The sequence below is a fragment of the Nicotiana tomentosiformis genome, chromosome 9, assembly GCF_000390325.3.
Source record: "Nicotiana tomentosiformis chromosome 9, ASM39032v3, whole genome shotgun sequence".
In the NCBI taxonomy this organism is placed as follows: Eukaryota; Viridiplantae; Streptophyta; class Magnoliopsida; order Solanales; family Solanaceae; genus Nicotiana; species Nicotiana tomentosiformis.
Genome location: NC_090820.1, coordinates 9,919,972 through 9,932,838, shown reverse-complemented (window position 1 = coordinate 9,932,838; position 12,867 = coordinate 9,919,972). Strand labels below are relative to the sequence as shown.

Sequence of the window (12,867 nt, the reverse complement as noted above, 5' to 3'; positions counted from 1 at the left end):
TATACTACTCGCAACCTTCCTTTAACTTGCTAGCACCATAGATTTCCTTATATTATTCTGGAACCTCAATCGAGACATCACGCTGTCTCTAACTCTTCTTTACTCTCTTAACTAGACCTATCGGTACCTGAAAATCATAGGCTAGAAGATATGTCACTGACAATACCACTATCATTTGTGGATACTGAATCACAGTGCTTCTAGCCCTCTATCTGAAGTATGGACTATTCACAACCTTCTACACTTGAGCATCGTGTACCTTCTTAACCTTTACCTTACTTAGCTTTTAATCTCGCATCGTATCTTCTGCCTTTTTTATAACCTCCCTTCCACATAGGTAGAATTCACATCCACAACTTGAAGCTCTACTATAAACTTGCACCTCTAGTGCGTACACAATCTGAACTCAAATTTTGATTATCTCTTTAGTGACACTCTCTCTTTTATTTTTGTAACATTTATACGGTACCTTTTACTACCCCAACTCCTATCTGAATATTTCTCAAGGATTACGATGTCGTATCTGCGAGACTAAATTTCCTATGTTGGGTTTCACTACATTTATCTTGCATGATCTACTGATTTATCTGAGACCTCTTGTCTAGACATGGCTAGGCTCTTCCTAATTGAACTACTAACTACTCGTTAGTCCATGCTCATATTTTTATTGTGTGTAACCTCTCTTGGGTTATGTCTTTTGTCTTAACTTACCTTTTGCATTGGCTCCTAATGTATCAAGTGTTCATTCACACTTATTTATCAATAACATCCTGTGAGGGAACCCTTACTGCATCCCCCCGCCATCATGCTTGCATAATATTCTGGTCTCATAGCATATCCGTCGGATCTGAATAAATGCAATCTCATCCCTTTCGTCTTTTTATCGCATTCTTTCTTTACTATTCCATAGCTACTTGAACTACATAACTCTGACTTAATACCAGATCACACTGTTTTCCCCCCTTTAGGGGGAGTACTAGCATTTAATGCTATGAAGATTTACCTATATATGTTTTACCTCTTCTTCTTTGGTGTCTTTTCACGTCTTCACTCACTCTTACCTTGTGGTAACCCTTCTCTACCAGGGATAACTGAATTTCTTACGCGCGAAGGTGACACCTAGTGTAACTGGCACACTTAGTTCCTTAAGCTTAACTCTGCGCACAATGCTTTCTTTAGGGAAGCGTCTTCCTGAATGACCTTTAAAGGTTATTCTTCCGTTGTCCATTCTATCATTGCCGAAATGCGATCTCTGAAATTCTCACGATGCCGACTATTATCAAATTCTTTGGTCCCTAAATCATGTTCGATATTTTTGTTTCTTGTTTACTAGCCCATACTAATTTCTATTACTCCGGGGGTCTAACTTAGCCTTCTAGTAATCATGTTGGAGTCACCAACTCATTTCTCGAAATAAATATATGACTTTATGGCATATACTCTTTTATAGTCTAAAGGCTTGTCACCATTTGTCTTTTCCTTCACTTCACTATAGACTCTGTCATCTTGTCATATTTTGATTTACCGTTATCACCCATTTATCATACCTTACTCGTAATGCTTTATTTACTCTCTTCTTATTCTCCTGCTAATATTTCTGTCTATTACCTTATTCTGAAAACTTCAACAAAACATTCTTTTGCTTTTAGCTTCCCTTGCTCTATCTACTGGCTCTTCGGATCGCCTAACATTCTCTCTTGACTAGGGACGGGAGCCATACTAAGGTAAATATTTATCCCTTCTAGGATTCCACGGGAGCCATACTAAGGTAAATATTTATCCCTTCTAGGATTCCACTGCCTGTCTTCTGAAATTTTTGAACATTCTAGTATTTATATCTGACTGTTCTATTCTTGAGTGCACCATCTGGGTGTCTCACAAGGAGATCTATTACCACGTTTGCACTATCCTTCGAAAATTTTAGCTAATGATAACAATCCATCCACCAGTTTGGGTTACTCTAACCCAGTTGGATCCTGATGTCCCTTCTTTCTCTTAAACAATAAATGTTAGCCCCCATAGGGTATAATGAGATAGGTGTGGCCAATTGTATATATCTCTGTTACTGTGAAAAGTAACTCAGAATGCTTATATTTCTCTGCCTGAATTGTAAATATTGATAATCTTCACTAACTGGGTACCACGTACCCTTCTTCACATTGCTTCTTTTAATTGTTGAAAGTTGTGTCTACCTTCTGATTCTCTTATTGCTTTTTACCATATGTGGATAGAAATTCATGCCTTAGGGTTCCTTATCAAGAAGCTTACGCATTTTAGTACACACATGATCTACTGAAGACCTCACATTTACTTATCGTAAGCATGATGTAAAATCGAGTTCTTCTGACTCAACTCTGCTACAACCACATTCAATCTCTTACCAACAGTCTTTCTGGATGTAGGTATCATTTTATTACAAATAAAATAAAATTTAGGAGTTTGATTTCTTACAACTGAGCTCTACCACACGATCTAGAGTAAGAAGAAAAAGTGACAGTCCTAAATGCCCTGTAGCCTCCTGCTTATAAGTGTGGTGCACAACACACCCATAAACAAGACTCTGTCAGACACGGCTTGTAGACTCCCTATGATAGAACTCCTCTGATGCCAAGTTTGTCATGCCTCAAACTGGAAGAGGCGTAGCCGGCACCCGGTGCCATACTCGGCCCGAGCGTACCACTCTGTAACTGTGAACTCTAGAGGGGTAATCCTCAACTTAGGCCGATGAGGCCATATTCTAAATCATCTAAAAATAACGTCTACAACTAGCAATACCAAACTAAACATCTACATAGGGCTGGTAAAGCAACAATACTGATATAAAAAATGTACAAGACTCGTCTACAAGCCTCTAGGAATAACTGAATTGTATCATGGTCGGGACAGGGCCTCGACCTACCCATCAAACCTGTATATATAAAATGGACTCCAAGGTATAGACCTGGTAACTCCTAGGAAGTGGAGCTTACCGACCAAGCTGATGTTTGACTTTGTCTTCTGGGAAGGTCTATCCAGCTGTCTATCAGGACCTGCATGCATGAAATGCACCGTCCCCAGCAAAAAGGACGTCAGTACGAAATAATGTACCGAGTATGTAAGGCAACATGATAACTGAACTGATAATATAATAACTAAAAGTACCTGGGAGTCAAATATAATTTGAAGATATGCTTACCTACTGATACTGAGTCATCTCTCTCAATATAGTAAGTAAAATAGCTATCCGGCCCTATAAGGTTCGGTATGTGTAACTGCTCTGCTGTAGTAGGCTCGCTCATAGGCGCTCGGCCATACTAGGCTCTATATCTCGGTCATTCTAGGCTCGCTCATAGGCGCTTAGCCACAGAAGGCTCGATATATAACTTACCATTTAATCATAGGTTGCCCAATAGGGGCCTGCCCACCGATTATAGCTCGGTGGTGGTGAAAATACTGTAATATTATTTATATATATATATATATATATATATGTACACACTCTCTCTGTTCTCTTGGCTGAAAGAAGACAATACTTAACTGAATAGAAAGTCCCAATAAGGGAGAATTCTATAACTTATGAGACTAGGATAATGTACATAAGTTCAGGAATACGAATTTCTCTTTATGCCTCGTTATCAAACTCATGTAGTTACGAGATCATGCCAAAATGAAGAAAGGTTTAGCCTTAACACATCTTATCACAATCTTTACAATCACTAAGTTGAACTCGCCTCTTCGCACCTTAATCTACAACAACAATAATAATACTATCATTAAGTTACGAAAGGCACAACTATCGCACAACGAACATCAAACTTATTTTGTATTAAAACGGGAGCATCTCCCCTATAATCTTTACTTCCTACAAATTCAAGATAACATCAACAACAAAAGAACACAACAATATCAACATGTATACATTATTTTCCAACCTTATATACACCATAAAATACTATAAAACAGCCCAACATACCCTAATCTCTTCATACACAAAACGACCACTGTCGTAGTGTCAAACAACCCGAAATTGTTACGACGAACGTCCAACCCACCACCCTACATTTATATGGTGTTTATCCACACCCTTCCTCCTTCAAAACTCCATAAAACAGTAGTAAAACATGTAATCCAATAGCAACACAAAACAGTCCGCTACAAGTGAATAGCTCGAACCCACAGCTTCCTATCACCGTCCCGTGAGTTCTTACAATTATAGAATGACTTTCCATACATCTTTAACAGAAAAAATGGATGAAAGAGAGCAGTAAACTTACCTTGTTTGTTGAATAACTCAGCTCCTATCTTGGTTCTTCTCAAGGTTTTTCCTCCAAATAGAACTTGAAAGGGAGAGAAATTGAATTAGGGTTTGTGTGCAATTTTTGGGAGGATGTTTGCAGGGGTTTAGGTCTAGTTATTGTGCCCTCTTATCAATGTATTATATGAACGAAATAGGCCTTTAAAAGGTCTCTTTGGCCGACCCTAAATGACCCATTTTCGGACTCTCATTTAAGCAAGTAGGTGACACACCTACTTGTCACTTAGCAGCTTGCGCAGTCTCGCAAAAACGCATATATATATATATATATATATATATATATATATATATCTACTCCGATGACGTATTGACAAACGGTTTAATGCATTAGAAAATAGACTCATAGATCTTCAATTTGATGGGCGGAACACCCCGTAACTCTAAGTATATTGGAAGAAAATCGCAGTTACATTTGACCTAAATTTCAGTAAAACTTACGAATGTAACTTGTGATGATCTTTGCCAACTTTGGTTCCACAACTCGCTTGATTTCAAAACATAAACACGACTATCATAAGACAAAAATAACTCTTAACATAACTTCCTTATCATTTGAGCTCCCTAGTCTCACCCCAAAAGTACATGTTATAACATTCATAACTTGTCGACTTTCGACGAAACTTATTTTCTTCAATTCCTTAGCTTCTGAACCTTCCAAACCTCTTTGTACTTGTTCATGATCCTCAATATTTGTAACCTCCATGATAAAATGATTAACTTAGTTTATGTACTTTCAAAGATGATCTCATTTTCTATTTCCAGTTTTATATATATATATATATATATATTATTTTCTAATTTCTGTAGCAATCATTCTATTTTTGATTTTTAAAAAGGTTGACAAAATTTTGCTAATAATATTCTTACACAATTTCCAGATATTTTGAACATTAAAGATATTTAATAATAAATTTAACTTTTTATGTAGTGCTTTCTTAAACAAACTTCTTGATTACTGTATTAATATTTTGTCATGCTATTGCAAATATAGTCAATACATAAATTATAAATCAATTAACATTTTAAACTCTTGCATATATCAAGTAGGTAATGTTAGATGCAAGTGAATACCATGCCATCAATAGTTGTTGTGATATGAATAGGAACCCTCCATTCTTAATTGAAGATTTCGTGATTGAGCCCCGAAAACCAAAAAAATTAAATTGGAAAGCGCTTCTCCTTTAATAAGTCTTATACTAAATACATGGTAGATAATCAAAAAACCAAAAAAAAAAAAGAAAAGAATAAGTAACTAGTGGGATTGGCTGGCACTATTTTGTAGAGGAAATGGTTTAATATAATGCTTTATAAATTGAATTGAAGCAGATGCTTTTATTACAAAATATTATGTTTTATTTTCAAATCTCGCACAAAAAATAATTTTTGTAAAAAATACTGACATAAAACTGATTTCTTTTAATAGGCCACAAAAATCAATTGACCTTGTAGAGGTGTAATCTGCATAGCAATTTAATAGGAGTAATAACTTTTGAAGAAACTCATTCTGAAAATCAGGAAATATAGCTAGATTGGCTGGCATTATCTTTGCCTTGTACAGCAAACATTAATAGGAGTAATAATAATACGGCAAATGGCCGAATATACTCATCTACTTTCGAAATTGGTCTAAAAATACCATTCGTTATACTATTGGGTTATCTATACCCCTGCAGTTATACTTTAGGTTCAAATATACCTCTCATTTAAACGGAGGGACACGTGTTATCGTCATGTTGGTCAATTCTAAATATTTTCTAATTAATTAAAAAGACTCATTACCCATATCCGAAAAATAATTTTTTAAAGCATTTTTTTTTTGTAAAAACTGAAAAAAACTGAAATTATTTTTACTAAAAACTGAAAAAAAAATAAAAATATTTTTTTTTAGGTTTTTACAAAAAACCTGCTTTAGAAAAAATTAAAAAATATTTTCTAAAATAATATTTTTGTAAAAACTGAAAAAATAAAAAGCTAAAAATCAATTTTCTAAAGCAATTTATTTTGTAAAAACTGGAAAAAACTAAAATTATTTTTACTAAAAACTGAAAAAAAAACGAAAATATTTTTTTCCAGTTTTTACAAAAAATCTGCTTTAAAAAAAGCTGAAAAATATTTTCTAAAATAATATTTTTATAAAAACTGAAAATAAAAATAAATGCAATTTTCGAAAGTAATATTTTTGTAAAAACTGAAAAAAATAAATATTTTAATTCCCCCCCCCCCCCCCCAGTTTTTAGTTAATAATATTTAAGTTTTTTCTAATTTTTTTAAGTTTTGAATTGCTTTAGAAAATTGTTTTTCAGTTTTGTTTTTCCAATTTTTACAAAAATATTATTTTAGAATATATTTTTCAGTTTTTTTAAAGTAATTTTATCCAGCAATTAAAACTGAAAAATAAAGCAGTTTTTAGTAGTTTTTCAGCAGTTTTTTTAAAGCAATTTTAAAAAAACTGAAAAATATTTTCTAAAATAATATTTTTGTAAAAATTGGAAAAAAAACTTAAAAATAATTTTTTAAAGCATTTAAAAAACTGAAAAAAACTGAAATATTTTTAACTAAAAACTGAAAAAAAAGAAAATATTTGTTTTTTTTTCTTCAGTTTTTATAAAAATATTATTTTAGAAAATATTTTTCAGCTTTTTTTAAAGCAGTTTTTTTTGTAAAAACTGGAAAAAAAAATATTTTCATTTTTTTCAGTTTTTAGTAAAAAATATTTTAGTTTTTTCCGATTTTTACAAAAAATATTGCTTTAGAAAATTAATTTTCAGCTTTTTATTTTTTCAGTTTTTACAAAAAATATTTTTCAATTTTATCTAAAGCAGGTTTTTAGTAAAAATAATTTCAGTTTTCACAAAAAAAAATTGCTTTAAAAAATTATTTTTCGGGTATGGGTAATGACTCTTTTTAATTAATTAGGAGATATTTAGAATTGACCAACAGGATGATGACATATGTCTTTCTGTTTAAATAAGGGGTATATTTAAAACTAAAATATAATTGAAGGAGTATAAATAATCCAATAATATAACTAGAGTTATTGTTATACCAAATCAAAAGGTATATTTGGCCAGAAGGTCCTTCTGAAAAACTGGAAAAATAAATTGATGGACCCCATTTGGTTACTTTGTGGTCTTGTACAGTACAATAAGATGATCGTCATCACCACTATAAAGCAAGACCAAGAAGATGACCTCTTCCATTATTACACACAGACCAAACTAATATAGCAACAGTTTCTTATCATCCCTTTTCTTACTTTTTCTTTGTAAGAAAGAAGAAGTGAGTTATTATATTATAATTACTATAATTATAATACAGTTAATAGGAGTAAATTAAAAAAAAAGAAGAGGTGGGTAAATTTTATGAGCTGATGCTGAAATTGGGTACCTCAAATAATAACATGGATCTTGGGAATTCTTGGAATAGTAGTAGCAGTGTCAGCTTCCATACTTGTTTAAGTATTGATTTCAGTTACTTCCATTCAGCTGCCTTGTTTTTGTCTTTTGGGAGTTCAATTGCAGTACCTAAAATGGCCTTAAATAATTCCTCTTCCAGTAAACCTTGTTATGCTGATGATTTAATTCTCAAGTCTTCTTCTTTTTCTTATTCTTGAAGTAGAAGACTTAAATTTGATCACCACTCCCCTCTTCAACTGTTTTCTTTTCTTTTATTTGTTTGTTTCTTAGTTTTCTTGATTGTGTGTCATCAGCCTTTTTTGTCTCTTTTAAAAGACCTTTTGCGACTCTATAAATCCTAGAGAAATGCTGTGTGCATCATTGCCAGGGTTAGACGGTGGTGCTGTGAAAGCATCTTCAGCAGCTATGGCTCCTTTGGATATTTACAGCAGGTAAAGTTTTGTCCTTTTCTGGTCAAGAATTGAATTGGGTTTTGTTGAATTTTGATTTTTCAAGAAAAAGTTTTTTTTATTTTTTATGGTTTGTTGAATTTTCATTACTATTAGTTGTTTATTGGTAAAGAAGCATTTGTGTGCTACTAGTATTTACTAGGCAATTCCCAGAGCCTTTATTCTTTACGATCATCAGGTGTGGTTTTGATGGTAGTATTGGATGTTGGATTGGGAATGGGAAAGGAAAGTGGAACAAATTGGCTGCTGCAACTACAAAGGCACCAATGAAGAGGAGGTTCAACATTTCTCCTATGGCTTCCTCTGCTCTAGCTGAATCCCGATGTACTTCTAGAGCCAAATTTTATCAGGAGGTTGGGGCTATTATTTCTTGTGATATCCCATCTTTATTCATGTTGTTAAGTGGTGTGATTTGTATTGTGAATTCAATTTCTGCCTTTAATCAGTTCATTCCACTCAAGATGTTTTTTAAATATACAACAACAACAACAACATTATCCGTATTATCCCACACCATGGGGTCTGAGATTTTTTTAAAAAAAAAATATGGTGGTAGAAAATTGGTGCATTGGTTGAGGATTTCGCAATTTGGCAGGTTCTTAACGATGCCAGGGAAAAATTTACCCAGGAGATATCTTTCCAATCCAAGGACAGAGATATTTCTCTGGCAAAGGTAAATATTTATGAGTCTTGCTCAGCTCTTTTTGTTGAAAGCAGTTGATCTATTGAACTGAATAATGAACAATATCAATTTCAAGCAACAAAAACCAAAGCTAAGTTCACTTTGTAAACAGCTATATGTTCATAAATAGTTGCTGGCATTGAGGAATGGTAAGTCTGTTTATGAATATCGCCAGTTGTCATGAAAGTAAAATCAGCTTTTTGCCTTTGTAAATTGGCTTCTCCTTCACTTTTATCTGTATTGATCGTGTCTCATGTGTGTTGGTTGTTTTCTATTGTCCGAGTAGGCTTTGCTTTATGTGGCCTCCGAAGACGAGGCATTTATGGTTTTCAACCGGGAGATGGATGCATATTCGCTCCAAAGTGAGAGGAGATCTGCTTCATTGCCTTCTGATGCCACGGAATGGACATGCGTGGAGGCCATGCCTCTTGCTGGAAAGAATATGAATGAGTGGATGCTTGAGTTGGATGTCATTGCTAGAGAAGTGGAGGCAGAACTAGTTTCGAGAGAAATAGGATGCGATTTGGCTGAAGTTTTGGATGCAGTGAACATGGTTCTTTTTAAGTCAAGGGGATTCAAAAGGTCATCTGTACTTGTGGATTCAAAGTGTGCATACCTGCATTCAGTGTTAAGCTCTGGATATTGTAGTGGTATTTCTTCCTTTCCTCCCCACCCACTATCAGCGTTCTTTTGCCTATGTCCGAAATCCTGCAACCTCAAAATACTTGTTGAGCACCGATAATGCTATCTGATGTAGTGCTTACCTTTTGTACAGCAATTTTGCTTAGCGTCGTTTATATTGAAGTCTGTCGAAAACTTAATGTGACCATTGTGGGATCCCGAGTTGGGGAAGATTTTTTAATATGGCCCCAAACTGGAAACCCTGAGGTTTGTTATTCTGAGTTCATTGATGATGTCAACATTTGTCTTAGTTCATCCATCCTGTAGTTTGTAAAGCATGGTATTACTGTCCAATAATCTCATTGGGTTTGAACTGTTTTGCTACTCTTATAGGAGCTATTCAAGGTTATTTCTGGTCACAGCTTGTTTGGTATTGTTAATGGCAAGTGTGTCGATGACCCTAGATCAAGGGCTTCTGACATCAATAGTAATTCGTTGCCGGGGCTTGACTTAGCAACAAACCGAGATATTATCGGAATAGCTTTGGCTAATTTGATGGTAAGATTTATTCTCCTGTAAAGTGAAGTCTGTAGCGCATCACATTCATCAACATCACCGTGTCGATGCCGTGGTTGTGATTTTGGTGGAATGATTGATCAATAATCAAAACTTTTTTTTTCCAGAGGCTTCACTGGAAACGTGCTTCAAGAGCAAATCATGGTTTGATGCTGACTTCTCCCCTTAGATCTGTTGATCATGCAGATGATAAGTCTAATTGTCTGAATGTCCCATTGTTGCGGCCTCAAGATTTGAGGTAACGGTCTTATCCTCTGTTGTTTCACTTTTACTACTTTTGGGTCTCGTTCCTGATTAAGCAGGCGCCACTTTGTGTTGTCCCTACAGGTTCAAGATGCTAAATTGCAACCTTGGCATGAGAAAGGGAGACTTGAGAATTTTGGACGCATATTTTTATTCTATTTGATTCTAACATTCTACTAAAATTCTAACATTCCACTAAAATAACCATTTAACCCATTGTGTTGAAATATAGTCGGTGCTTATTCCTCCATTTAAGTTTATAAGAAAACATAATGGGGTTCCTGATCCCTCACTGCTATAGCTCTATTTTGGTTATATAAGTCCTTTCTATTTCTATATATATACTGATCAAATTGAAAATGACTATAAATACTGCATCACACAGATTGACTTTCATTTTTACATACTTTTAGCCTATCCTTCCTTTTACTCCCTTATTGTTATTTCTTTTCATCTCTCCCACATTCCTTATAGAAATCCAAGAAAGCCAACCTTATCTTTTTCTCTTTCTGGTCTTTAGGAGCTGTTGCTTTCTTTAGGTTTTTTCTTTTCACTGAATCCACTGATTCTTCTTACAAAATCAAGTAATTCATCTAACCAAATCAACTGTTTTTAAACAGGCATATGTACTTGGACAAGGAAGGTACCCGGCCCGGGGGGGGGGGCACAGAAGTAGCGATAATTATGAGAGATCACTTGCTTGATGCTGTGTTGCATGTGTCTAGCAGCATTCTTCTGGTCTATTACATCATAAAACATATCATCCATTGTCACTGAAATATATGAAGGTCTTCATCTATATTCTCTTTTAGGGGAGCATCTCTGTTTCTGTTTTTGATATCCATTCAGAACTCATTATCTTCCTGTTGTTTTCTTCCGTTATACATTCTACTAAGGTGGTTATAATTCGTACCTGTTATTTCTTCGTTAAAAACATGTATGTATATCAAGTAACAAGGAAGTAAGAATTGAGGCATTTACTAGACTGCAGTATACTGTGCACCACACACATTGGACAGGAAGAGTTTTTAACAAATCAAACGCTAGTTGGCATTTGATGATGATCTGTTAAGAATTAAGTTTTGTCTGACATGCAAAACCATGCTAGTAGGATTAATGATGAATCATTTTCTATCTTACTGTTCTCAAAGAGCCAAGATATTTATTTGCACATAAATAAGGGCTATGTTTAAATTAAGGTTTTCAGGTTATCATGCACAGATGTCTGACCTTTCCCTAAGGGATTAAATTTGTGTGTAATATGATCTGTTCACTTATAATGACATTATGTCTCTCTCTGGAATGGTACAATACTTTCTAGGCTGGCCATTATGGCTTCAGAAAGATTGCTCATTCTGCAGCCACACAATTGGGCTCTGAGGAGAGACCATGGCATGATGTTGTATTATAGTAGGTATGTGTATCTTAAATTTTCTTTGCTTTCTCATTTTTGACAAGCCTTCATTCAACAAACTATTTTGACAAATAAACGCATACATCAGGGAATATGAAGAGGCAGTTCAGGAGCTTAGCATTTGCATGGCCTTTGCCCCAGAAGAAGCGGCCGAAGCTCTGGAACCGTTTGTTGAGAAATTACACTTGTTGCGGGTTGAATCATCTTGGAAAGAAAGGCCATTTAACAGTTTCTTGAATTGTTTGTAGAAAAGCTGTAGCTGTTTCTGCTTTAAGAGCACAGCGAGTACTACTTTAGCTGTAATCTCTTTTTTTGACTTCTGTAAATATATTCCTTAGACAACCTAAAGTTGCATCCTTTCTAGTTTCTATAATGAAATGAATAACAGAACTAGAACAGCTTCAGGCAGTGATCTAAAACCCCCTCTCTTCTTCTTTTTTTCTTTTCTAAATATCGAAAAAATTTGCTGTGGACTTCTGGCCCGACTCCAGTTGGTTCACAGGTCTGAAACTCCGGAAAAGTGTGATGACCCTATGCTCAATTTAAATATCAGGCTTTTGTGTCCTCAAATCTTATATATACTCCACCTAATAATAATAACTACGCCTCAATCTCAAACAAGTTATGATTCAAATCTTATACTCCACCCATTCCACCTTATTTGACACTATTTTCTTATTAGCTCAGTAAAACAAGAATGGCACATTTCTATATTTTTTAATGAGAAACATTTTTGGCCACATAAATGTTATAACGTTTGAGATTACAAGTGTAACGATCCGACCGGTAGTTTTATCTATTTGAGCCACGTTTTCCCTTTTGAAACGTCCCATATGTGTATTTGTTGTTTTATGACTTGCGGGAATGGTTAGTTTCGTTTCGGGGAAGTTCTGGAATGATTTGGATCCCTTAGTTCTTGGTTTAGAAGTTTAAGTTGAAAAATGTTGACCAAGGTTTGACTTTTGTAAAAACGACTCCGGAACGGTATTTTGATTGCTCAGATAGGTTCATATTATGATTTTGGACTTGGGCGTATGCCTGGAATTGAATTCGGAGGCCCTAGGTTGATTTGACTTGTTTTGCCGAAAATTGGCATTTTAAATATTCAGAAATTCCTTAGGTTTGACCGTATGTTGACTTTATGGCTATCAGGTTCGGATTTTGGTTTTGAC

General features: G+C 34.6%; 1 protein-coding gene across 3 annotated transcripts; it reads left to right on the top strand.

Annotated features, from left to right (window-relative positions):
- The first annotated feature begins 7,493 nt into the window (after nt 1-7,493).
- LOC104115532 (uncharacterized) lies at nt 7,494-12,114 on the top strand. Of its 3 annotated transcripts, none has more exons than XM_009626197.3 (9): nt 7,494-8,141; nt 8,356-8,512; nt 8,755-8,832; nt 9,128-9,491; nt 9,617-9,729; nt 9,856-10,020; nt 10,146-10,276; nt 11,603-11,695; nt 11,784-12,114. In XM_009626197.3, the coding sequence occupies exons 1-9, from the start codon at nt 8,056-8,058 to the stop codon at nt 11,941-11,943; spliced, it is 1,347 nt and encodes a 448-aa protein (XP_009624492.1). In that variant the 5' UTR covers nt 7,494-8,055; the 3' UTR covers nt 11,944-12,114. The 3 variants fall into 3 exon arrangements, with proteins under 3 accessions (XP_009624492.1, XP_009624491.1, XP_009624493.1); XM_009626196.3 differs by having other exon boundaries at nt 7,495-8,141; nt 8,338-8,512; XM_009626198.4 differs by lacking the exons at nt 11,603-11,695; nt 11,784-12,114 and adding an exon at nt 10,366-10,883 and having other exon boundaries at nt 7,495-8,141; nt 8,338-8,512.
- The last annotated feature ends 753 nt before the right edge of the window (nt 12,115-12,867 follow it).